The sequence below is a fragment of the Cyprinodon tularosa genome, unplaced genomic scaffold (assembly GCF_016077235.1).
Source record: "Cyprinodon tularosa strain WSP-4 unplaced genomic scaffold, ASM1607723v1 ctg616, whole genome shotgun sequence".
NCBI lineage: Eukaryota > Metazoa > Chordata > Actinopteri > Cyprinodontiformes > Cyprinodontidae > Cyprinodon > Cyprinodon tularosa.
In genome coordinates this window covers 228,431-255,059 of record NW_024039359.1, presented here as the reverse complement: position 1 = coordinate 255,059, position 26,629 = coordinate 228,431, and the positions used below count along the sequence as shown (strand labels likewise).

At 45.7% G+C, this 26,629-nt stretch overlaps 1 protein-coding gene across 1 annotated transcript in view; it reads left to right on the top strand.

The window, feature by feature from the left end:
• Window positions 1–26,629, top strand: part of LOC119798269 (cell migration inducing hyaluronidase 1) — a 134,494-nt gene that overhangs the window by 99,883 nt on the left and 7,982 nt on the right. Inside the window, exons 17-25 of the mRNA XM_038307642.1 lie at window positions 768–853; window positions 8,280–8,411; window positions 11,773–11,808; window positions 12,204–12,359; window positions 14,404–14,584; window positions 16,313–16,528; window positions 16,653–16,864; window positions 19,023–19,208; window positions 23,005–23,209. Of these exons, the coding sequence (XP_038163570.1) occupies window positions 768–853; window positions 8,280–8,411; window positions 11,773–11,808; window positions 12,204–12,359; window positions 14,404–14,584; window positions 16,313–16,528; window positions 16,653–16,864; window positions 19,023–19,208; window positions 23,005–23,209 (1,410 nt within the window). The remainder of the gene's footprint in view (window positions 1–767; window positions 854–8,279; window positions 8,412–11,772; window positions 11,809–12,203; window positions 12,360–14,403; window positions 14,585–16,312; window positions 16,529–16,652; window positions 16,865–19,022; window positions 19,209–23,004; window positions 23,210–26,629) is intronic.

Here is a 26,629-nt window from a genome sequence, read left to right as displayed (position 1 = left end):
TCTTTATTTTTTCACCTTTTTTGTAAACAGTTTCATTTGTTACTTGAATCAACTGTTTAATTGAGGTCTGAAGAAGTTTTCTCTAAGGGAGACCCTAAAGAAATAAGATGCCTTTTGTAGGGTTTTGTTTTCCCTAGAGATGTCCATTGAATGCAAACTCATAGCCATGTCTCGATTTGTAGAACACTACACAGTACCTTTAATTTGGTTCTTATAACAGTAGATTGTTTACTAGGTAGTCTACTAGTAATTACTTCAGTTTTTATTTTATTATGCTGATCATAAAGCAATGTTTACACTGTGTTATGTCATTGGCTGATCTTTAATAAATGTTTTAACCAGTGTGTTAGACTCATTTTGAATTGACATTAGGTTGGTACAACGTTAAGTAGCTTCTGATGTAGTTAAGCTACTGTTAACACATTAGTGTAACTTAGCTTGCTATAATTCTTTAGGTGGTAGCTTTGGTGTAGTGAAGCTTAACTGATAGCTTACCTCACTACACTCGACAAGTAGCTTGCCCAACACTGGTAATGGGTTAGCTTCATCTGGATTATAGACAGGTATAGCTGGCTATCATCAGCATAGCAGTGGAAATTAAACACATGCTGTCTAATAACTCTACCGATTGGGTTAAATATATACTGATCAATTACTGATCAGTTAAGGCTGATTACATGTGATGATTATAGAAGATCCATCACTTCTCATGTTTAATAATCAAGCTTAGAAGAAACTAGATGATCATTGATCTTCTTCTATTTTAGGCTGGAATGATCCTTGATAACGGAGTGAAGACTACAGAGGCCAGTCTGAAGGACAAGAGACCCTTCCTGTCTGTAGTTGGAGCCAGGTTAGCTCCTCCACCGACCTCTGACCTCTGACCAGTAGGAGGTGCTGGCTTCATTTATGTCGGATGGAGCTGCTAGAGTTTCCTCTTCATCATCATCATGGTTTACATTCCAACATCGACCTAAAGATTGGCTTAAAAACGTCTTTCATACGTTTTCTCAATTCATTCAGGGCATTTGCTAAAATTAAATAATATGGTTCAGTTTTTTTGCAGCTTCATTGATCAGATTCCTGTTCACTGCAAAAACAGATCCAATAATCAGCAAACATTTCATTAAAAAGGGGATTTTCATTACGGTAATCTGAGCAGATTATTACAGCGGTCTATCAATGGAAGGAAAATTAGAAAATGAGAAGCATTCAAATAAGATTCTTTTTCTTTTCTTTTTGTTAATTTAACCAGAAATCCTCATATTGCCAAATAGTCTCCTTCAGGCTCCTCCTAAATGATTGAATGATCTGCATCTGAAAGTGATTATCCTGCTATACGTATAAGAGGAATCTCTGCACCTCGGCTCACATCCCATCCAAACACCTCACCTTCTATTCTGCTGGCAGCAGCAGTGAGCACAGCCTTTAGTGGAAGCATCTAAACTGGGCCCACTTTAAACCACAACACTGCCTTTGGCCTCCTGGGCCTGGAGCTCTCAGGTATTCTGAGGATGGCCTCTAAGGGGCTCTAAAGGGTTCCAGTCCAACCCTGAGTCTCTTTAGCAAGGCAGCAGTGTTGCCATCATTTCTGCTCTGTGGTCCAACTTCTGAAGGGAAGGGGTCATGTTCTGTCCATATAGGCTTCCCTGGTTCCTCCTTACAGCTGCAGCATCCGTCCAGCCCCAAACCATGACACTTCCACCTCCATGTCAGACTGTAACCAGAAACAATCCTCACCTGGTTTCTGCTATTAACACACCACACCATCTGAACCAAAGATGTGGTCTGAAGCTGGTCTCATTGAAGGTTAGGTTCCAGTGGTCCATGTCTTCAGTCTGCTGGTCTGCAGGTGGTTGAAGGTTAATAGCCTTATTTTTGGTCATCTTCAGGGGCGGCTTCCTGCTTAGACCAAAGCCATGTGGTCCGATTAGGAGCTGGCTGTAGCATCCGTCCTCCTTCAAACCCTTAGACTCTGATTCCTGAATGAAAGGCAGATCCAGGGATTCAATCCTCCTCCTCTTGGCTCCAGCTGAGAAGCTTCCTCTCAACCCTGCCATCATACTCCTGGGGGGTGGGGGGAGGCTCCTTCATCTCAGCTCCAGTTCTCTACATGAGGGTTCCTCTCAGTATCTCAGCTGTCCCTAGAACTTAACATTGCTGGGCTGACATCTCTGATGTTTCTCCAGGAATCTGTTGGAGCCACTTCTCCAATGTGGGCTTTACTGCCCCACTCCACTCCATTTCTAGGAGGCTGCTACTAAAGAGAATTGGTCCTAGCACCGATCCCTGTGGTACTCCACAGGTAACCTTTAAGCATGTTGAAGATCTGTCATTAACGTGAACAAACTGAAATCGATCAGATAGATAAGATTTAAACCAGTCTAGTGCTGTTCCTTTAATTCCAACAAAATATTCAAGTTTTTCTAAAAGATTATTATGATCAACTGGATCAAATGCAGCACTGAGATCCAACAGGACGAGCAGATACTAGTCCATTATCTGAGGCCATGAGAATATCATTAGTGACTTTCACCAGAGCTGTTTCAGTGCTATGATGAGCTCTAAAGCCAGACTGAAACTCCTCAAAAAGTTCATTATGGTGGAAGTGATCGCAAACTTGTTTGGCAACTACTTTCTAATGGATTTTAGATCAGAAAGGAAGATTGGATATAGGTCTATAATTGACCAAGTCATCTGGGACAAGAGATGGTTTCTTAAGCAGAGGTTTAATTCCAGCAACCTTAAAAGCCTTTGGTACATATCCCTGTAACAGAGATAGATTAATCACATCTAAAATGGAGGAGGAGATCAAAGGGAATACCTTCTTAAATAACCTGGTTGGAACTGGATCTAACATCCAAGTTGAAGGCTTAGATGAAGACAATAGTTTTGCTAACTCTGAAAGTTCAACTGGATCAAAGCAGTCAAAACCCGGTTCAGATTCCATGACTACCTCAGATGCTGCCCCAGCCTCCAGAGACAAACCAATCGTAGATAGAGGAGTGCTAATGATCTTATTTTTAATAAGATCAATCATATTTATAAAGAATTCCATAAAATCATTGCTGCTAAGAGCAGGTGGAATGGACGGTTCAACAGAGCTATGGCTCTGGGTGAGTTTAGCAACTGGATTAAAAAGAAATCTAGGTTTATTCTTATTCTCCTCTATTAATGAGTAGAAATATGTTGCTCTTGCTTTACAAAGGGTCCTCTTATACAGCAGTAAACTATTTTTCCAGACTAGGTAGGACTCCCGTAGGCCTGTGGAGCGATATTTTCTCTCCAGTTTCCTAGCATTTTGGTTCATAGTACGCTGCTCTGCAATAAACCAGGGAGCCTGTCATAGAACGGGGGACAGAAAGACCAAGTAAGGTGAGACAGCCAGTAGGAAAGTTCAAAACATTTATTAAAATAAAAACATAAACATACGGAACAGAAGTGAAGCCGCTGAGGATCTGCGGCTCATGGAAGCTGCTGGAGGGAGGCGGGGCACCGCCCAATCACTGCCACTCTGGTTTAGGGTGAAACACAGGTAAGTGACCACGATCATCTGAACAGAAGATGACTATAACGTGGGTCACTTACCAGATTCAACAGTTCTGTCCATCCGCTCCATCATAGGCAGGATCAGCCAACAAGTGCTTTTCTGCAGGTGCAGCAGCCCCTGTTAGCAAGCAGGACTCTGATCCATGACAGGGATTCAGATCAGACTGGAGTAGTAATAGAATCCAGGAGTCCTCAGTCCGGTCAGGGGTTCCCATCCACTCAGGAACAGACAGATCCGGGTTCAAGGAATCCTTCAGAGAGTGAATGCAGGTTCAGAGTCCCGTGCGTCGAGCATCCAGTTCAGACAGAAACGCACAGAGAGGCAGAATCCAGCAGTCCAACCGTGGTTCAGGCAAACAGCTGGGACAGACAGGGCCAGTGGGTGAGAGGGAACAGAATCACTCGGGAAACACTGAAACGCTCTCACCACAGAATCACTCGGGAAACACTGAAACGCTCTCACCACTGGTTATGGAAACAACCCACCTGAAGACACTGGCTTAAGCATAAACTCCTGACTGGAACAGGGACATGCACATTGGAACTAACTAAAAACAAAACTGACAGACAGGACACCAACAGAAAGCACACAGGGAACAAACAGCAAACAATGATCTGTCCCTGATAGCTGGAACTGAGCCCAATATAAGGGAGAACAGCAGGTGGATGAGATGAGAGATGATTAGGAGCTGAAAAGAGTTTAGCAGGTGAGAGGCATGAATGTTTAAGGTGAGCTATCAGGGAAGATCATGACAGAGCCAGCTTTCTATTTTTAAGAGTTTTTCATTTTCTGCATTGTCTAAGGCAGTACGCAGAGAACTAGCAACCCCATCAAGAAAATCATCAACCTGTGAAGGGGAATAAACTAAGCTTTTGCACTCTGCAGCACTGCTCAGCGACATAGAGGAGAGAGAAAGTGGAGTCTAAGTTGCTGATAGATTCAGCCTTTAACTATTGTTAAAGAATGAGGAGAATCAAGACCTTGTTGTTTTGTGTGTTACAAGGTTCTTTAAAATTACTATGAAGCTTCTACAGGGGATCCAGATTAGAGACGGCTTCTTCAAGGCAAAGTGTTATTTTCCATTCTGTTGATGCAGCAAATGGGATGCTGTGACTGGATCCATGTTGAGCCTCCAATGCTTCCTTCATGCTGCATGTACACTCACCGGCCACTTTATTAGGTACCCCATGCTAGTAACGGGTTGGACCCCCTTTTGCCTTCAGAACTGCCTCAATTCTTCGTGGCATAGATTCAACAAGGTGCTGGAAGCATTCCTCAGGGAGTTTGGTCCATATTGACATGATGGCATCACACAGTTGCCGCAGATTTGTCGGCTGCACATCCATGATGCAAATCTCCCGTTCCACCACATCCCAAAGATGCTCTATTGGATTGAGATCTGGTGACTGGAGGCCATTTGAGTACAGTGAACTCATTGTCATGTTCAAGAAACCAGTCTGAGATTATTCCAGCTTTATGACATGGCGCATTATCCTGCTGAAAGTAGCCATCAGAAGTTGGGTACATTGTGGTCATAAAGGGATGGACATGGTCAGCAACAATACTCAGGTAGGCTGTGGCATTGCAACAATGCTCAATTGGTACCAAGGGGCCCAAAGAGTGCCAAGAAAATATTCCCCACACCATGACACCACCACCACCAGCCTGAACCGTTGATACAAGGTAGGATGGATCCATGCTTTCATGTTGTAGACGCCATATTCTGACCCTACCATCCGAATGTCGCAGCATAAATCGAGACTCATCAGACCAGGCAACGTTTTTCCAATCTACTGTTGTCCAATTTCGATAAGCTTGTGCAAATTGTACCCTCAGTTTCCTGTTCTTAGCTGAAAGGAGTGACACCCGGTGTGGTCTTCTGCTCCTGTAGCCCATCTGCCTCAAAGTTCGACGTACTGTGCGTTCAGAGATGCTCTTCTGCCCACCTTGGTTGTAACGGGTGGTTATTTGAGTCACTGTTGCCCTTCTATCAGCTCCAACCAGTCTGGCCATTCTCCTCTGACCTCTGGCATCAACAAGGCATTTCCCCCCACAGAACTGCCGCTCACCGGTTGTTTTTTCTTTCTCGGACCATTCTCTGTAAACCCTAGAGATGGTTGTGCGTGAAAATCCCAGTAGATCAGCAGTTTCTGAAATACTCAGACCAGCCCTTCTGGCACCAACAATCATGCTACGTTCAAAGTCACTCAAATCACCTTTCTTCCCCATACTGATGCTCGGTTTAAACTGCAGGAGATTGTCTTGACCATGTCTACATGCCGAAATGCACTGAGTTGCCTCCATGTGATTGGCTGCTTAGAAATTAAGTGTTAACGAGCAGTTGGACAGGTGTACCTAATAAAGTGGCCGGTGAGTGTAGAATGCAGCAAGTTTTGTTCATTTCTGTCTCTTTTAATCCATCTCGTACAACAAGTTGCAGGGTCTGTGCAAAGGCCCGTAGAGGCTGTTACCAGCAACTGCTCCAGATGGATGCTACATCATCCTGTGAGTCCTCCCATAAGTTACCCTTTTTCCAGATCATCGTCACCATCTTCCTCATCCATCACAGCTGAGGGGAAACAAACTGTGAAAGCTTTCTTCATATTATCTGAGATGATGGAGTCTTATTTGTGTTTTGCGTTAAAGTTGTTACATTTCTCTTCAAACTTTTCCCTTATTGGCTCTCCAGTGTGTGACCCACAGCTTAAGAGGACTGACTGCAGCCTTGGACCGTTTTTCTTCATCTTCCATGAAGTGGGATGTTACAGCTGAACAGCCGCGTATGGTCCTGTCTGTCCAGATATCCAGTCCCATAAACAGTGTCTGTCTTTAACTTTTAATTGGACACTATTTCTGCAGCAAGACGTTAGGTTACTGTGCTGCACTGGGCTGTACACAGCTTTCTTTGTCTGGTTTTACAGTTAGACAGTCTAGTAGGTCCAGTCGCTGCAATTTACTGCTTAACTTGTGTTTTATACTTTAACATTTTTACCTTTACACAGTAATGACTGGCGACGTTAAAATGCAGAGGTTAGGGTCATTATTTGGGTTATTTTGGGCTGTAGACCAATGACTGGTCCCCACAAGTACAAGATTTTTTCTCCATCTCATTGTGGCCCAACTCTTCCTTCCCACAGTCCTCTCCCATAGTTCACTTGGGAACATCTTTAGCATCATTATCTTCATTCTGACAGATCTTCAGTGTTTAATAGCATCATATAGTTGCCGCAGATTTGTCGGCTGCACATCCATGATGCGAATCTCCCGTTCCACCACATCCCAAAGATACTCTATTGGATTGAGATCTGGTGACTGTGGAGGCCATTTGAGTACAGTGAACTCATTGTCATGTTCAAGAAACCAGTCTGAGATGATTCCAGCTTTATGACATGGCGCATTATCCTGCTGAAAGTAGCCATCAGAAGTTGGGTACATTGTGGTCATCAAGGGATGGACATGGTCAGCAACAATACTCAGGTAGGCTGTGGCGTTGCAACGATGCTCAATTGGTACCAAGCGGCCCAAAGAGTGCCAAGAAAATATTCCCCACACCATGACACCACCACCACCAGCCTGAACTGTTGATACAAGGTAGGATGGATCCATGCTTTCATGTTGTAGACGCCATATTCTGACCCTACCATCCGAATGTCGCAGCAGAAATCGAGACTCATCAGACCAGGCAACGTTTTTCCAATCTTCTATTGTCCAATTTCGATGAGCTTGTGCAAATTGTAGCCTCAGTTTCCTGTTCTTAGCTGATCTTCAGTGTTTGACTGTTTCGCAGCTAAATCCACTGCTGACTTCTGCCAGACTACTGAGCAGCTGTGGTTAGGGAAGCCATTGGTCCACGTCTGATATCCGACCCCTTAGATCCGGTCTGACCAATTAGCCTTTCCCCTTCAGTAGCTCCTTGTCTCTTTATTCCCCGGCTAAATATTTCTGTATCAGTCACTTTTAATTTCAAGCAGATGTCAGTATAGATCCATAGAAAGTCATTGGCTGGATTCCCTGGAAAAGTAAACCCATGCCTAGGCTTTTCTAAAGTTCCCCCTCTGGATATGACTCCACTCCTGAGTGGACCATGGTGGGGCCTGTTCTGAGTGGATCCTGTACTTTGGGCACTGTTTCAGGGTGTTGGCAGTTAGTTACAGCCCAGGCCATCTTTATGAAGAGACATAACTCTATTGTTTAAGATCTTCATGAAGTTCTTTGGTACAAGGTTCCCTGTTGAACCTCCAGTGACCACGAGCTCAAAGGCCTCTAGGTACCAAGAACCATTTGTTACAGAAAAACGCCAGAGCTGAACAGATATGTGATGCATCTCCACTTCTCCAACCTAAACATTCCCATCTAAACAGCCCAGAATTCAGACACCCAGTGAGGAAAAGTTCTGCCAGAACGTTGTGTTCAGACCAAGGAGTGAGACCTTTCAAGACGAGGCAGAGAGAACCAAAGGAAGTAATTTGCTTTGGGAGAGACAACAAATGCTTTAAGAGCTATAGCTTCAAATATAACGCAACTGCTCCCCAATTACAGCTGAGAGCTGTTAAAACTCTCATGACCCCTGGGAGGGAAGATGGCTTCTTCTGAACAGTGTGGGCATTTTCACTCACGGCTGCACTGGCCAGTAACTTCATGACCTCACAATCTACATGGACCACAGAGGAAAACCTGTGAGAAATACCTGCTGTGTGGTTTGATGGTAACACTGTGTTACTTTGCTTAGGTACAGTCCACACCAAGATGCAGACATCTTCAAACCCAGAGTTCCTGCCATCATCAGTCATTTCATAGCCTTCAAAAACCAGGATCATGGAGCGTGGCTGAGAGGAGGAGATGTTTGGCTTGATGGCTGCAAGTGAGTAAAGATCCTGAATACAGGATCTACATGTCAGAGGGACGGAATACTGCAGAGATAGATAAGCTGAGGATGCATCACTGGGATCTAGATAAGTTACAGAATCTCCTGGAAGCCTCAAATAAAATGTTATATTAACCAAATTAATCAATTACCGTATTTTCAAGACTATAAGGCGCACATAAACGTCTTTTTTTCCTCTCAAAATGTGCGGTGCGCCCTTTGGTGCGGTGCGCCCTATGTGTGTTGTTACTGCAGACTTTTGAGACCACCTCATTGAGGAGATGATGAAAGTGTGGCTGAGGGAGGTGAATGTAAGGAGACCAGGTGTTTTTTTCCACTCATTATCATCGCTGTTAATCTGTGACTCCATGCGTGCCCATCTCACAGCTGATGAGAAAAACATGGTGAAACAAATGAACGTTGTGCTTGCTGTTATTCAACCGCTCGACATCGATGTGAACCGGACGCAGCAGGCACAGCGAGTTTACATGCAAAGTCAATGGTTGACGCGCGTATAGGCGCAGCAAAAGGTCCCGCAGCGCGTTTTGAGCAGCAGGCGCAGCGTGACGGGAGCATTTAAGCATCTGACGCGCCGCCAACGCGCTGCTGCTGCTCGAGATGGAAAAATTTAAGTTTTGCTGCTGGACGCGCCGCATCAACCAATCAGAGAAGCTGATCTGGGAGCTGACAGCGAGACAGACACATCGCTGATGATACACATATACAGAGCGCTGTGATCGCTCCTCTGAAACAGTTTATTGACGCCTAAATTAACTTAACCTGCCGACAGAATATGTTCGCTTTTATTATCCAGTTTTAAGGTGGATTTTCCCACTTAAAAATATATTAAAACTACTTTATTCCCACTGCTCACAGCAAATATAGCTGCAAGGTGTATTTAATACAAAGTATTAATCAAACCTGGGAGCTCGCCGTGAGACAGACACATCGCTCTGATGACATATGATATTAAGGCAAATGAAAAGAGCTGGATGGATGAGGAGATGATGACAGAGTGGCTGAGGGAGGTGTATGTGAGGAGACCAGGTGTTTTTTTCCATGCATCACCATCGCTGTTAATCTGTGACTCCATGCGTGCCCATCTCACAGCCGATGTGAAAAAAAAGTTGAAACAAATGAACCGTTATCCCGGGGGGGTCTGACAAAGGAACTTCAACCGCTCGACATAGGTGTGAACCAGCCGTTCAAAGTAAGGCTGCGAGCAGCGTGGGAGCGATGGATGACAGACGGAGACCACAGTTTCACCAAAAGTGGAAGGCAGCGCCGGGAAAGTTACGCCACCGTTTGCGGATGGATTGTAGATGCTTGGACTAACGTGTCTGCTGGCACTGTTGTTCGAGCTTTCGCAAAAGCCGGCGTCATTTCTGAGGAGCCGCACGGCACGGAAAGTGACTCTGACAGCGAAGAAGGGGAAATTGGAATATCTGATTTAGCGCAGCTGTTTAATTCAGAAACAGAGGATGATGACTTTGATGGGGTTGATTAATACTTTGTAATAAATACATGAATAAAGCACAATCATACTCAGTTTTGCTCCCGCTCTATTTTTCTACCTGAAAACTTAATTCAACAGCAGCCTCTGGCCGGGTCGCCTCCGGGTTCACCGCGGCGGCTGGCGGGTGTTTTTCATCTAAATAATCTAAATCTTGCAGCTATATTTGCTGTGATCAGTGGGAATAAAGTAGTTTTTATATGTTTTTAAGTGAGAAAGTCCACCTGAAAACTTAATCAGTGCAGTCAGTTCATCCAGATTATCATCCTGCATATACTATTTCTGTCGGAGGCGCTCAGACCCCCACATACCAGCGGTGCGCCAACAGTAGGAATCCCTTCAACAGCAGCCTCTGGCCGGGTCACCTCCGGGTTCACCGCGGCGGCTGGTAGGTGTTTTTCATCTAAATAATCTAAACTGCAGGCAGCAGGATAATAAAAGCGAACATATTCTGTCGGAAGGTTTCAGGATTTTAAGTTAATTTATGCGTCAATAAAGTGTTTCAGAGGAGTGATCACGGCGCTCTGTGTCATCAACAATGTCTCTGTCTCACGGCCAGCTCCCAGGTTTGATTAATACTTTGTAATAAATACATGAATAATGCACAATCATACTCAGTTTTGCTCCCGCTCTATTTTTAAATACGCAGTAGAGGCATTTAAACGTAGTAGAGGACATGTACCTGTATATAAAACCCGCGCCCTATAGTCCGGTGCGCCTTATGTGTGTGTTAAATACAGTAATGGCACATATAACTGAGACTGCGCCTTTTAGTATGGTGCGCCTTATCGTCGTGAAAATACGGTAAATTAACTAAACATTATTAAAGGAGAAGTTCGGTTTTTTACACTTTAAGCCCATTTTCTGTAGTGTCCAGGATGAAATCGAATGATCGACACCAAAAGTTTGACAATTGCTCCGGTCTCTGCTTTTTGGCTCATTTAGAATCAACCCCTGGCTGCTTCATAATGGCGGCCATAGTGCATGTCGGATAATGTCCTTAAAACAACCTTAAACGTTCTTTTTTTAAAATATGCTACTCACCGTGTCGTCAGCGCTGTTCAATGACGTTCCAAAAAAAGTTTCGTGAAGAAAAAACGTTCCTGTCTTGTTTTATTTAGCATTTTGTAAATCCCATTGAGTTCTGTAGGAATAGTCAACATTCCCCTGCCACCGGAAACGGAAATGGGGCCTGTTTACACAGTTGTAGGTGCTAACGTCTCTCTTAAACACTTTAAAAAACTCTGAAAATGGAATACGAAAGGTGGATTCTTGATTCTCGACGTCGGAGTACGCAGAGTGAAGCGAAAAGACTACAACTGTGTAAACAGGCCCCATTTCCGTTTCCGGTGGCAGGGGAATGTTGACTATTCCTACAGAACTCAATGGGATTTACAAAATGCTAAATAAAACAAGACAGGAACGGTTTTTCTTCACGAAACTTTTTTTGGAACGTCATTGAACAGCGCTGACGACACGGTGAGTAGCATATTTTAAAAAAAGAACGTTTAAGGTTGTTTTAAGGACATTATCCGACATGCACTATGGCAGCCATTATGAAGCAGCCAGGGGTTGATTCTAAATGAGCCAAAAAGCAGAGACAGGAGCAATTGTCAAACTTTTGGTGTCGATCATTCGATTTCATCCTGGACACTACAGAAAATGGGCTTAAAGTGTAAAAAACCGAACTTCTCCTTTAACTGTGAAAACCCTAAAAATACTTTATGAATAGTTATAGCGGTAAAAGCCTAGGTGTTATTTTGTTTGATTGTTTTTGACGTTTGAATCTGACAGGAGAATTATGAAATGTGGTTATTAGATCAATCTTCCTCCTGTTTCCTGCAGATTTGCTGATAACGGCATTGGCCTCACCCTGGCAAGGTAAGACTTTATATACCTTCCTCTTTGCTTTGAGACAATATTAAGGATGTTATTTGCTGCACTAAGAAACTCTTTATTAGTGCTGCATGACCCTACTCCAGGCTAGTTTGGAATGTGGTGATGTCATCAGTATGCTTCTATTACAATTAATCCAGATTAATTGTAACAGAAGGACCCCCCCCCCCCCCCCCCCCCCCCCCCCCCCCCCCCCCCCCCCCCACCCCCCCCCCCCCCCCCCCCGAGTCCAGACTTTCCAGTGTTCTAGTCAGGAAAGCACTTGGCGAGAATACAAGTCCGTACTGCGTTCTTGAGAAGTGGTCCCAGTTTTCATGCAGTAAAATATCAGTTGTTTCATTACAGAGGTCCATGATACATTATGTCCAACTTCTCCACAGTGGAGGAACCTTTCCGGATGATGATGGTTCTCATCAGCAGGTCAAGAACTCACTTTTTGTTGGTGAGAGTCGTAATCGTGGGATGCTCCTTCTAGATAACAAGATCTGGGGCCCAGGAGGCTCCGACCCTTCAGAAAGGACACTGCCCCGGGGCATGTAAGTCAGCTCAGAATGGATGTTGATGTCAACGTGATTAATCCTGGTTTTGCTTTAAAATATTTCAGCTCAGTCTGTTTATGTAAAACCTGAAGCCTATTTCTGTGTTTCACCCATGAAATCTTGAAATCATGAAATCACAAATCATCTGCCCAGAGAGTTCAGTGTGGTTAGCATCACTGCTGTTAATGCCCCCCCCCCAGCACTACCACTAAAGAGGCCATGAAGACTCTATACCAGGCTATCTCTGAGCTCCAATCTGCACACAGAGGCTGTTTTCATCATTGCTGGGGATTTTAACCAGGCCAACTGGAAGACTGTTCTCCCTCATTTTTACCAACATGTGGACTTTGCAACTCAAGGTGAAAACACATTAGACCTGGTTTACTCTAAGATCAAAAATGCATTCAGAGCCCCCGCCCCCCGCCCCCACCTCTGGTGTTCAGCTCATCCATCTTTCATGTTTATCCCTGCATATAAGCCCCAGCTGATCAGGGCTAAACCAACAGTTAAAGAGGTCAGAGTGTGGTCTGAGGGCGCCATGGAAACACTCCAAGACTGTTTTTAATGTTATGACTGGAACATCTTCAAGGCTGCAGCAACATATGACAACTTGTTAAATATTGATGAGTATGCCATGACTGTGTCAGCCTACATCAACAAATGCATTGAGGACGTCAACATAAAAAAGAACATCACCACCCGGGCCAACCAACCACTCTGGATAAATGGAGAGGTTCCGAAATCGCTAGAAGCACCAAACTCAGCTTTCAAGTCTGGTGATAAAGAGACACTGAGAACATAACGTGGCAACTTAAACCGTGCCATCAGATCAGCGAAGCAGAACCACAACCAGAAGATCCAGGATCTTTTCCACTACGACAGCAACACCAGGAGGATGAGGAAAGGCATTTGGATGATCACAGACTACAACACCCCCCCCCCCCCCCAGTAGATGCAGCAAACACTGACTTCCTAAATGAACTGGACAACTTCTTTGGAAGGTTTGAGTCACTAAACAGCCTCCAGCAGTGAAAGCTGTTCCACACCAGGGAACACCTGGCTGGACTTCAGTTCAGCTTTCAACACCATCATCCCACAGCATCTGATGGGCAAACTGGAACAGCTGGGCTTCAATACACCCCTCTGCTATTGGCTGCTAGACTTCCTCACCAACAGACCTTAGTCAGTCCGGGTCGGACGGAACACCTCTGATGTCATCAGTCTAAGCCCCTCCCCTCAGGGCTGCGTCCTGAGCCCCCTGCCGTTCACCCTGATGACACACGAATGCGTCCCCAGGTTCACCACCAATCACATGGTGAAGTTTGCAGACGACACCACGGTGGTGGGCCTCATCAGAGACGAAAACGACCTGGACTACAGAGAGGAGGTGGAGCAGCTGGTGGAGCAGAGATAACAGCCTGATCCTGAAGGTGGAGAAGACCAAGGAGATCATGGTGGACTTCAAGAAGAACCGTCCTAACCACGCTCCACTACTCATCAACAGCTCAGCTGTAGAGGTGGTCAGCAGCACCACAATAATCACAGACACCCTCACCTGGTGTCTGGTGTAATGGGGGCTCCTCTTCCCTCCATTAAAGACATTTCATCCCAGCGGTGCGTGTCCCGAGCCCGTGACATCATCAATGACCCCTCACCCCACTACCATGGACTGTTCTCCCTGCTGCCCTCTGGGAAGAGGCATAACAGCATTCAATGCAGGACCAGCAGGTTCTGCAGCAGCTTCTTCCCCACCGCCATCACACTGATGAATGTTTTGTAGAAATGGGTTATTGTATTCTATTTTATTATATTTATTATATTTTATCATTATATAAAAAATGTTAGGACTGTAAATTTACAGTCATATATTTATATTACTGTTTATATATATTTTTTATAAATATATATTTTTTAAAGAGGAAATTTTCCAGAGAGCTGTTCCAAATAAAATTTATTTTTGTTTTACACCAGTGTTAAAAGACAAATAAAATCTGTCTAAGTCTAATGAACTTCTGCTTGAACCGGCTTTGTTTCCCTGCAGAGACTTCCCTATCCGAGGCATGCAGATCTACGACGGGCCGATCAGCGTCCACAACTGCACCTTCAGGAAGTTTGCGGCACTGAGCGGGCGGCATACCAGCGCCTTTGGGTTCAGACTCAACAACTCGTGGCAGAGCTGCCCACAGAATAACGTAACTGACATCATCTTTGATCAGGTCCCTGTAAGTTAGCAGCCATTATTCTTCTATTTAAATACAACCTATCTTAGGAGCCCTGATCTACAACCGAAGTCATGCAGGGACTAAGGTACATTTTAAATTAGATGTAACTTATTTAGGTGAAATGGATAAATGTTTTATATTTCCTGCAGCAAATGTTTTATTCCAACACAGCTTAAATGAACAGAATTGGGTCTGATTCTAACCAAAGCAAAGCAGTCAGATCCAGCTAGATGGAACAATCCCACCTGTGGAAAATGATGGGATCATCCCATCCTTTGGAATGAATGAATGAATGAATGAATGAATGAATGAATGAATGAATGAATGAATGAATGAATGAATGAATGAATGAATGGATGGATGGATGGATGGATGGATGGATGGATGGATGGATGGATGGATGAATGGATGGATGGATAGATGGATGAATGAATGACTCACATTTCTATGAACTGTAGTAGGATTCATAGCAGAGGAAACCAGTATGCTGTGGAGAGGCTTACTGGTTTATCAAGCCTCAGCAGGAGCTGCAGCCTGATCATCAGCACCTTTGTTATCCGGGACTCAGAATCAGAACCTGCTGTCCCAGGTCAGGCCCCTCTGAGTCAGCAGCTTCTTGCTTGACGTAGCAATAGTGATAGCATGTCGCGCTCCATTCGCTGTGTGAACTTTCACCTGTTGACCTGCTTCCAGCTGCAAACTCAGGAGGTCCGTAGACCGAATGTCCATAGCAGGTCTGAGGAGCTGAAGGGACAGCTGAGGTCACTCTTTAGAAGAATTTAAAGGATGTCTGATGAAAACAGGCTGAGGGGATTTTCTCTGGTTGATCTCTATGTTCATTTGGTTCAGACTGTCAGAAATCCTGGGATGGTCCTGAACTGATTCATCAAGTGGCAGATGTCCAGCCAAGGTTTATTATTTCCAGGATAAGTCTGTATCTGTGGAGTCCTCCCATGTCTGGAACAGCTGACCTGTTTCTCCAGACTTACTGTCACTAACTGAGCTTTTAAAGCTGAGAGAGCATCTCAGCCTCCTGTTCATGGCGGCTGAAGATATGAAGCTGTTCCTGGGATAACCCACAGGTTCAGTATGGCTTCCCCCAGCGAAGGCACAGTCAGACACTACGATGCTGTCTAACCACTGAGCTTTGAGAAACGTCCGGCTATGGTCTGCAGCCCACTGGGGACTGGAGAGGAAGCAGAAGGGGGATGGTCTGCAGCCCACTGGGGACTGGAGAGGAAGCAGAAGGCGGATGGTCTGCGGCCCACTGGGGACTGGAGAGGAAGCAGAAGACGGATGGTCTGCAGCCCACTGGGGACTGGAGAGGAAGCAGAAGGCGGATGGTCTGCGGCCCACTGGGGACTGGAGAGGAAGCAGAAGACGGATGGTCTGCGGCCCACTGGGGACTGGAGAGGAAGCAGAAGGCAGATGGTCTGCAGTTTCCTCAGTTTAAAGCCATTGTTCCTTATATGCAGGATGCTGGACCCAGAGCAGAGGGACAGTTTGCAGCGTTCGTTACCCTTTCCTGGGTTATTCTCACACTGTTGGTCTGCAGGCATCCAGTTCAAAATGTCTGGCCTGAAAAGTTAGTCCCATTTAGTGTGAAGTACTGGGTGCAGCTCTTTGGTGAAGGTTCATGTTCACAGTGAAAACATCTCAGGCTGAACCATAAGATGAGTGATGAAGAATCCTGCCCTGGACAGATGCAGATTATCTCCTTTCCTCCAGATCACATCCAGGGTGTTCTTTGGAGAACCAGGACCCTGGTTCCACAAGATGCAGATGGATGGAGATAAGACCACCATCTTCCATGATGTGGACGGCTCCATCAGTGAGTATCCTGGAGCGTTCCTGGTTAAGGAAGACAACTGGCTGCTTCGTAACCCTGACTGCATCGACGTGCCTGACTGGAAGGCTGCCATCTGCAGTGGCCGCTATGCTCAGGTAGGTCTGCCTCACGTCTGAAGGGCTTTAGGTTGTCCCTCTGAGATGCTGGTTGTCAGGGTCTGGGTGATGGAACACATGCTATAACCTGCATCATCTTCCTCTACTGCCATGTCTCCTCCAGGTCTACATCCAGGCACGGAAACCTGCCGACCTGAACATCCACATAGTGAGGAATGAGTATCCTGACAGGCCCCTGACACTAGAGGGCGCCTTAGGCAAGAGGAAACACTACCAGCAGTTCCAGCCTGTGGTCTCACTGGCCAAAGGTTACACCGTCCACTGGGACCAGGCTGCTCCTGCAGAGCTCACCATCTGGATCATCAACTTCAACAAGTTAGTGCATCCTGACCTCCTCTCTGGCCTTCCAGTGGGTCGTCCTCAGAGGCCTGAGAGCAGCCGGCCCATCTGTGGACGGACAGCAGAACTTAACTCCAGACTCAGTTCAGGATATATATACACTGGCTGATCAGACCATTGACACAATAGGGCTAATTCCAACTAAACAAACAATCACAAATTACAAACCAAAGCAGTACAGTTAGATTTGATAATAAACCAATCTACATCTTAGAAAAGAGAAAACACACCAACTGCAAAACAAATCCTAAGTGAAAAATGCAAAAATGTAAATTCAAATTCCCCCCTTCTAGGAACAGCTGATGGAACAGTCCAATATCCCCTCCTGTATTTAACAGATCTGAGCCCTGGCTGCCATCTTTTGTCTGGCCGAACTCCTAGGCACCATAGAAGCTAGAAAAAAAGATTAGTGATAAAAACAGAAAGAAATATGAATGAGTGTAAAAAAAAAAATACAGTGAACTAAATGTGCGCACTTACAAATAGAACAAAGGTATTTGAATTAAGTGTGTATGGATTAAACAAATAAAGGTGCATGTATAGTCCAGACTTAAGGTGTGGACATGGGTTTGGATGACGATCAGGAGGTAATATTCAGTAAAATATGCAGTTAGCACAGCAAAGGTCTGTGCTTTTACTTTAGTCCCTCTAGTAACGAAACACAGTATTACAAGAACAAAGACTTTCACCATTTTGTCTATAAAATTAATTTCTTATAAGAAGTTATTAAATTGTCTGAACATATTTAACTGTTAACTGGTGATAGATATTTAAATGTGGGACTTCAATGTGGAGCTGAGAGGCAGAAGGAGGTTACGAGGAAACACCCAAAGACTGTCGCTGTCTACTGGATAGACCATTGCTACCAATGGAGAGAAAGATTAAAGCTATAAAACTAATTTGGACCATCTTTAGAGTCTGCTATGTTAGCAGCTTCACCTGAGCTTACTTTGTTACGGTGAGATTATTCAGGTGGTCAGAGGGAGGAATAAATCCAACATGGCTGCTGCTTCTGTCATTCAGTTTAGTTTATTTCTGTCGCTTCAACACAAAATTGTTAGACAGACTTTTAACCAGGTCAATCAGTCAGGTCACAGGTTGCTCCAAGCTTGAAAACCAGCCAACTGCATCCAGTCAGCGGCTTTAGGTGCTGTTCCTCCAAGAATGTGTTTTTCTTTTTTTTTTCTGGGTACAAATCATCAAAGATGTCCTTCAGATCAGAGTTGGATCCATGACTCATCCAACCAGCCTCAGACTGGGAACAATTTTCCGCCCTGGCATATTTCCATCTACAATGGCCCACCTATGGACCCATCCCCCGGCGGACGCTGCCCACAGAGTCCCAGATGTTGAAGTCCAGGAGACCGGAGAACAGGCAGGAGGATAAGAACCGAACAGACGAAGGAAGGCAAGATAATCCAGAGGGCAAAGCCAAAGTCGGTGTCGAGGACATGCCCCAGATTCAGAGCCAGGAGATCACAGATCCGAAGAGGTACTAAAGGGAAATCCAGGATGTGTCAGGAATAAGTTCTAGGTTTAGTCAACAGGCAGAATCCAGAAGGAGACTGAGGACGGGTCAGGCAAACAGATCCAAACAATAACAGAAAGGCTCAGAGGTCCAGAGGCAGAACAGGTCAGGATCAAGCAATCAGACACACTAAGGTACACTAGAGAACTCTCACCAAAGGCTCCAGTAATCTGGCACTGATGACTGGTCTGAAGGTTGGTTCAATAGAGGCTGGAGCAGGTGGATCAGATGAGCGGTAATGAGAACTGGGCGGGGCTAAGCAGGTGAGTGAAATGAGTAATCCGAACAGTCATCATCTTAAGTCTGTTATGATGTGTACCGCAGCCTACAGTGTTTGCTTATTGACCCGTGTTTGTCTGTCACCTTCTCTTCTTTCTTGTTTCCTGACACATCAAAACAAAACTGCTCCTACAGCTCAGATTTAAAAGCCACTTACGCCACCGTCTGCCATGTTTGATTTTCTTGTGTGCTCTGTGTTCTCCGTTAGGACGAAAGACCTCAAAGGATCATGGTTTTTGTAGTTTAGCATTTTTTGTTCTGCTAGAACACTCATGTGGATCCAAATTACCTACTGTCATTGGTTGACATGCTGTGGTTTTATTGCAGAAATGACTGGATCAGTCTGGGCCTCTGCTACCCACAAGGCTCCACCTTCACAATCATTGCTGACATTCACAACCGCCTCACCAAAAAGACGCACAAGACCGGCACCTTTGTGAGGACAGCTCAGAAGGAGAAGATCAGCCAATCGCAGCCGAGCAGAGGCTACTACTACTGGGAGGAAGAAACCGGGTCAGAAATAAACACTGGGGCGCCTGCTAGCACGCATCTATTAGCTTATTTACATCCTAGAACTTCTCTGTTTGCCTCAGTGCAGCTGTTCCTCCTAACTCACTATGGCTGCATTTCAACTGACCAACAGTCTATCACAATAAGTTAAAATCAAGTTTTGATCAACAATCAGCTTGTTATTAATGCCTAACAAAACTAACTGATTTGAGGAGAGTTGTTGTTAGTAATAAGTAATTAGGAATGATTAACCTATCACCTGGGTTTTGAGAGGTTTGAGTTTTCAGAATAACTCAGAATACATGAAAATTCCACTGGTAAAATGTTTACCATTACTGATTCCTGATCCGTAATGATCTCTGAACCGTAATGATCTCTGATCCGTATGATCTCTCATCCGTAATGATCCCTGATCCGTAATTATCTCTCATCCGTAATGATCCCTGATCCGTAATGATCCCTGATCCGTTATGATCCCTGATCTGTAATGATCCCTGATCCGTAATGATCTCTGATCTGTAATGATCCCTGATCCGTAATGATCCCTGATCAGTAATGATCTCTCATCCGTAATGATCCCTGATCCGTAATGATCTCTGATCAGTAATGATCTCTGATCCGTAATGATCCCTGATTCGTAATGATCCCTGATCCGTAATGATCTCTGATCCATATGATCTCTCATCCGTAATGATCCCTGATCCGTAATGATCCCTGATTCGGAATGATCTCTCATCCTTAATGATCTCTGATCCTTAATGATCCCTGATCCGTAATGATCTCTAATCTGTAATTATCTCTCATCCGTAATGATCCCTGATCCATAATCATCTCTGATCCCTAATGATCCCTGATCCGTAATGATCCCTGATTCGTAATGATCTCTGATCCGTATGATCTCTCATCTGTAATGATCCCTGATCCGTAATGATCCCTGATCAGTAATGATCTCTCATCCGTAATGATCCCTGATCCGTAATGATCTCTGATCAGTAATCATCTCTGATCCGTAATGATCCCTGATCCGTAATGATCCCTGATTCGTAATGATCTCTGATCCTTAATGATCCCTCATCTGTAATGATCCCTGATCAGTAATGATCTCTCATCCGTAATGATCCCTGATCCGTAATGATCTGTGATCCTTAATGATCCCTCATCCGTAATGATCCCTGATCAGTAATGATCTCTGATCCGTAATGATCTCTCATCCGTAATGATCTCTGATCCGTAATGATCTCTGATCCGTAATGATCTCTCATCCGTAATGATCCCTGATCCGTAACGATCCCTGATCCGTAATGATCTCTCATCCGTAATGATCCCTGATCAGTAACGATCCCTGATCCGTAATGATCCCTGGTCCGTAATGATCTCTCATCCGTAATGATCCCTGATCAGTAATGATCTCTGATCCGTATGATCTCTCATCCGTAATGATCCCTGATCTGTAATGATCTCTCATCCGTAATGATCCCTGATCAGTAATGATCTCTGATCTGTATGATCTCTCATCCGTAATGATCCCTGATCCGTAATGATCTCTGATCCCTAATGATCCCTGATTCATAATAATCTCTGATCCGTAATGATCCCTGATCCGTAATGATCCCTGATCAGTAATGATCTCTAATCCGTAATTATCTCTTATCCGTAATGATCCCTGATCCGTAATGATCCCTGATCCGTAATGATCTCTGATCCGTAATGATCTCTGATCCATAATGATCCCTGATCCGTAATGATTCCTGATCCGTAATGATCCCTGATCCGTAATGATCTCTGATCCATAATGATCCCTGATCCGTAATGATCTCTAATCCGTTATTATCTCTCATCCTTAATGATCCCTGATCCATAATCATCTCTGATCCGTAATGATCCCTGATCCGTAATGATCCCTGATTCGTAATGATCCCTGATCCGTAATGATCCCTGATCCGTAATGATCCCTGGTCCGTAATGATCCCTGGTCCGTAATGATCTCTCATCAGTAATGATCCCTGGCCCGTAATGATCTCTGATCCATAATGATCTCTCATCCGTAATGATCTCTGATCCGTAATGATCTCTGATCCCTAATGATCCCTGATTCATAATAATCTTTGATCCGTAATGATCCCTGATCAGTAATAATCTCTAATCCGTAATTATCTCTTATCCGTAATGATCCCTGATCCGTAATGATCCCTGATCCGTAATGATCTCTGATCCATAATGATCTCTGATCCCTAATGATCCCTGATCCATAATAATCTCTAATCCGTAATGATCCCTGATTTGTAATGATCCCTGATCCGTAATGATCTCTCATCCATAATGATCCCTGATCTGTAATGATCCCTGATCCGTAATGATCCCTGGTCCGTAATGATCCCTGGTCCGTAATGATCTCTGATCCGTAATGATCTCTGATCCGTAATGATCTCTCATCCGTAATGATCTCTGATCCGTAATGATCCCTGATCCGTAATGATCCCTGATCCTTAATGATCCCTGATCAGTAATGATCCGTGGTCCGTAATGATCCCTGGTCCGTAATGATCTCTCATCCGTAATGATCCCTGATCCGTAATGATCTCTGATCCGTATGATCCCTGATCCTTAATGATCCCTGATCAATAATGATCTCTGATCCGTAATTATCTCTGATCCGTAATGATCCCTGATCCGTAATGATCTCTAAACCGTAATGATCCCTGATCCATAATGATCTCTCATCCGTACTGATCCCTGATCCGTAATGATCCCTGATCCGTAATGATCTCTGATCCGTAAAGATCTCTGATCATCTTTAAGGGTCTCTGTGATGCTGGGTCGTCTTAGAAATGGCTCCATCACAAAGGCTTTAGTCAAACCAAAGGCTGAATCCCAAACCAGCCCCTAAACACTAAGCCTCCGTTCCCATGGAGGCTCTGCCACATTAAGGACCGTCCCAAACCCCGTAGTGGGAAGGGCCAGTGGGCCGGTCAGCCCTTAAATAGTGGGTCTGCATCAGTGCGGGCTCTCTGGAACTGGCAGCATGTGTAGTAGTGGCCTGCTGATGGAGGAAACATGCATTCAAAAAGCTCTGCTGATTTGCCATCTGTTGATCACACTGAGAGAAAATCACAAGTTAGGAAAATAAAAAAGATATTACTTCTGAAAGGGGAGGTCCTCTTTGAAATAGTTTGATTGGACTGGATAGATTTGTTTAAAACAAAATAGTAAATGTTTGAATCTATGTTAATCTGCACCACAGGGCTAACACCAGACACATAGGACGCCACTGGGTTGCCATAGCAACGACTGCTCTCCCTTTCCGCTGAGGGGAACAGTTCGTCCCATTCACGTTTATACGCCACCCCTTCAATCAAAGCACCTTCCACAGCTGATAGTGACACTTCATTGGGAATAACACTGATAGTTAAGGGTTAGTGGTTATAGTTAGTGGTTAGGGTTAGTGGTTAGGGTTCACATACAAGTCGCATATATTTCGAAATATGATGGCAACATGAAAAAAAATCAGATTTAAAAAAAAAAATCAGAATTGAGCATCAAGGCCTGCAGTGTGAACGTAGCCTTAGTGTGGGACCAAATGTATTCTTTCAATGTTACTTTAATGCTGCAAGATTAACTGTGTAGTGCTTAGGTTTGGTTCTTTATTTTTTCAGGGTTAGTGGTCAAGGGTTAGGGCTTAGGGTTGGTGTTTAGGAGGTGGCTTAGAAACCAGCCAGAGGTTGAGCTCTTGTCATAAATTGAGACCCAGAGATTAAAGGTTTTCTTGATTTGTTTTTGGCTTTTTTTGTATCTGCTGCAGATTACTCTTCTTGAAGTTGAGATCCCATCATGAGAGGGAGCAATTTGCCTTTTGCTCCATGAAAGGCTGTGAAAGAGTGAAGATCACGGCTACCATTCCAGAGGGAAGTCCACCCAGTAACTGCTTGGGCAAGGCCTACCCTAAGCATGCAGAGATTCCCGTTAGCGAAGCATTGATGCCCACAAAGATACCAAACAGTCAGCTAGTAAGTATCAGTTTAACCCTAACTCTAACATTTTGGTTTGCACTTTGATTTAAATGATAACCATTACTTAATAATAATAATAATACATTTGATTTATACTGCACTTTTCATCAAAAAGACCTCAAACTACTACAAAAAAGAAAAACATTAAAAAAGAAATACTTAATAAATAAAAATAATGAAAAAAAAATAGTAAAAGCTGTTTTTAAAAAAACTTCTTCCCACATGGATGGAAACAGGGACGCGGTTTAGCAACTGAAAAGGAAAAAAATTGATCTTTTACATAAATGGACCTGAACTTTTCCTGTGATGCTAGAAAGTCTTTCTAAAGTTTCTGCGGACCGCTAAACATGGAAACAGTGTCTTTGGTCAGAGGCTCCTAGAGCGCTCTGTGGGGCAGACCTTTACAGAAGATCCTTCCTTACCTCAGCTTCTGCAACACCTGGATGAATAAAAAGTGGATGAGTTATTAGTTTCTCTCTGGAATCAATAAAGTATTGATGACTTGAATAGAAATTAGATGAATTTAATTAAATTGAATCATGGATTCTCACAGCAAAAGCAAATGATCCTAACAATATAAAGTTTACTTTGTTCAGTAGAAAAATTGCAAGCAGCCATGTTGCTGCTCCTGTCGGCATCCATATTGCTGCTCCTGGTAGCAGCCATGTTGCTGCTTCTGTCGGCAGCCATGTTGCTGCTCCTGGTAACAGCCATGTTGCTGCTTCTGTCGGCAGCCATGTTGCTGCTCCTGGTAACAGCCATGTTGCTGCTTCGGTCTGCAGCCATGTGGCTGCTTCTGTCGGCAGCCATGTTCCTGCTTTGGTCGGCAGCCATGTTGCTGCTCCTGGTAGCAGCCATGTTGCTGCTCCTGTCGGCAGCCATGTTGCTGCTTTGTTCGGCAGCCATGTTGCTGCTCCTGGTAGCAGCCATGTTGCTGCTTCGGTCGGCAGCCATGTTGCTGCTTCGGTCGGCAGCCATGTTGCTGCTTCGGCCGGCAGCCATGTTGCTGCTCCTGGTAGCAGCCATGTTGCTGCTCCTGTCGGCAGCTATGTTGCTGCTCCTGGTAGCAGCCATGTTGCTGCTCCTATCGGCAGCCATGTTGCTGCTCCTGGTAGCAGCCATGTTGCTGCTTCTGTTGGCAGCCATGTTGCTGCTCCTGGTAACAGCCATGTTCCTGCTTCGGTCGGCAGCCATGTTGCTGCTACTGGTAGCCGCCATGTTGCTGCTTCGGTCGGCAGCCATGTTGCTGCTTCTGTCGGCAGCCATGTTGTTGCTCCTCGTAGCAGCTATGTTGCTGCTCTTGTCGGCAGCCATGTTGCTGCTTTGTTCGGCAACCATGTTGCTGGTCCTGGTAGCAGCCATGTTGCTGCTTCGGTCGGCAGCCATGTTGCTGCTCCTGGTAGCAGCCATGTTGCTGCTCCTGTCGGCAGCCATGTTGCTGCTTTGGTCGGCAGCCATGTTGCTGCTCCTGGTAGCAGCCATGTTGCTGCTTCGGTCGGAAGCCATGTTGCTGCTCCTGGTAGCAGCCATGTTGCTGCTTCGGTCGGCAGCCATGTTGCTGCTTCGGTCGGCAGCCATGTTGCTGCTCCTGGTACCAGCCATGTTGCTGCTTCTGTCTGCAGTCATGTTGCTGCTTCTGTCGGCAGCCATGTTGCTGCTCCTGGTAGCAGCCATGTTGCTGCTCCGGTCGGCAGCCATGTTGCTGCTCCTGGTAGCAGCCATGTTGCTGCTTCTGTCGGCAGCCATGTTGCTGCTCCTGGTAACAGCCATGTTGCTGCTTCGGTCGGCAGCCATGTTGCTGCTTCTGTCGGCAGCCATGTTGCTGCTTCGGTCGGCAGCCATGTTGCTGCTCCTGGTAGCAGCCATGTTGCTGCTTCTGTCTGCAGTCATGTTGCTGCTTCTGTCGGCAGCCATGTTGCTGCTCCTGGTAGCAGCCATGTTGCTGCTCCGGTCGGAAGCCATGTTGCTGCTCCTGGTAGCAGCCATGTTGCTGCTTCGGTCGGCAGCCATGTTGCTACTCCTGGTAGCAGCCATGTTGCTGCTTCTGTCTGCAGTCATGTTGTTGCTTCTGTCGGCAGCCATGTTGCTGCTCCTGGTAGCAGCCATGTTGCTGCTCCGGTCGGCAGCCATGTTGCTGCTCCTGTTTGCAGCCATGTTGCTGCTCCTGTCGGCAGCCATGTTGCTGCTCCTGGTAGCAGCCATGTTGCTGCTTCTGTCGGCAGCCATGTTGCTGCTCCTGGTAACAGCCATGTTGCTGCTTCGGTCTGCAGCCATGTTGCTGCTTCTGTCGGCAGCCATGTTCCTGCTTCGGTCGGCAGCCATGTTGCTGCTCCTGGTAGCAGCCATGTTGCTGCTCCTGTCGGCAGCCATGTTGCTGCTTTGTTCGGCAGCCATGTTGCTGCTCCTGGTAGCAGCCATGTTGCTGCTTCGGTCGGCAGCCATGTTGCTGCTTTGTTCGGCAGCCATGTTGCTGGTCCTGGTAGCAGCCATGTTGCTGCTTCGGTCGGCAGCCATGTTGCTGCTCCTGGTAGCAGCCATGTTGCTGCTCCTGTCGGCAGCCATGTTGCTGCTTTGGTCGGCAGCCATGTTGCTGCTCCTGGTAGCAGCCATGTTGCTGCTTCGGTCGGAAGCCATGTTGCTGCTCCTGGTAGCAGCCATGTTGCTGCTTCGGTCGGCAGCCATGTTGCTGCTTCGGTCGGCAGCCATGTTGCTGCTCCTGGTAGCAGCCATGTTGCTGCTTCTGTCTGCAGTCATGTTGCTGCTTCTGTCGGCAGCCATGTTGCTGCTCCTGGTAGCAGCCATGTTGCTGCTCCGGTCGGCAGCCATGTTGCTGCTCCTGTTTGCAGCCATGTTGCTGCTCCTGTCGGCAGCCATGTTGCTGCTCCTGGTAGCAGCCATGTTGCTGCTTCTGTCGGCAGCCATGTTGCTGCTCCTGTCTGCAGCTATGTTGCTGCTCCTGACGGCAGCCATGTTGCTGTTCCTGGTAGCAGCCATGTTGCTGCTTCTGTCGGCAGCCATGTTGCTGCTCCTGGTGGCAGCGATGTTGCTGCTCCAGGTAACAGCCATATTGCTGCTTCTGTCGGCAGCCATGTTGCTGCTCCTGTCGGCAGCCATGTTGCTGCTCCTGTCGGCAGCCATGTTGCTGCTCCTGTCGGCAGCCATGTTGCTGCTCCTGGTAGCAGCCATGTTGCTACTTCTGTCGGCAGCCATGTCGCTGCTCCTGGTTGCAGCCATGTCGCTGCTTCGATTGGCAGCCATATTGCTGATCCTGTTGGCAGCCGTGTTGATGCTCCTGTCGGCAGCCGTGTTGCTGCTCCTGGTAGCAGCCGTGTTGCTGCTCCTGGTAGCAGCCGTGTTGCTGCTCCTGTCGGCAGCCGTGTTGCTGCTCCTGGTAGCAGCCATGTTGCTGCTTCTGTC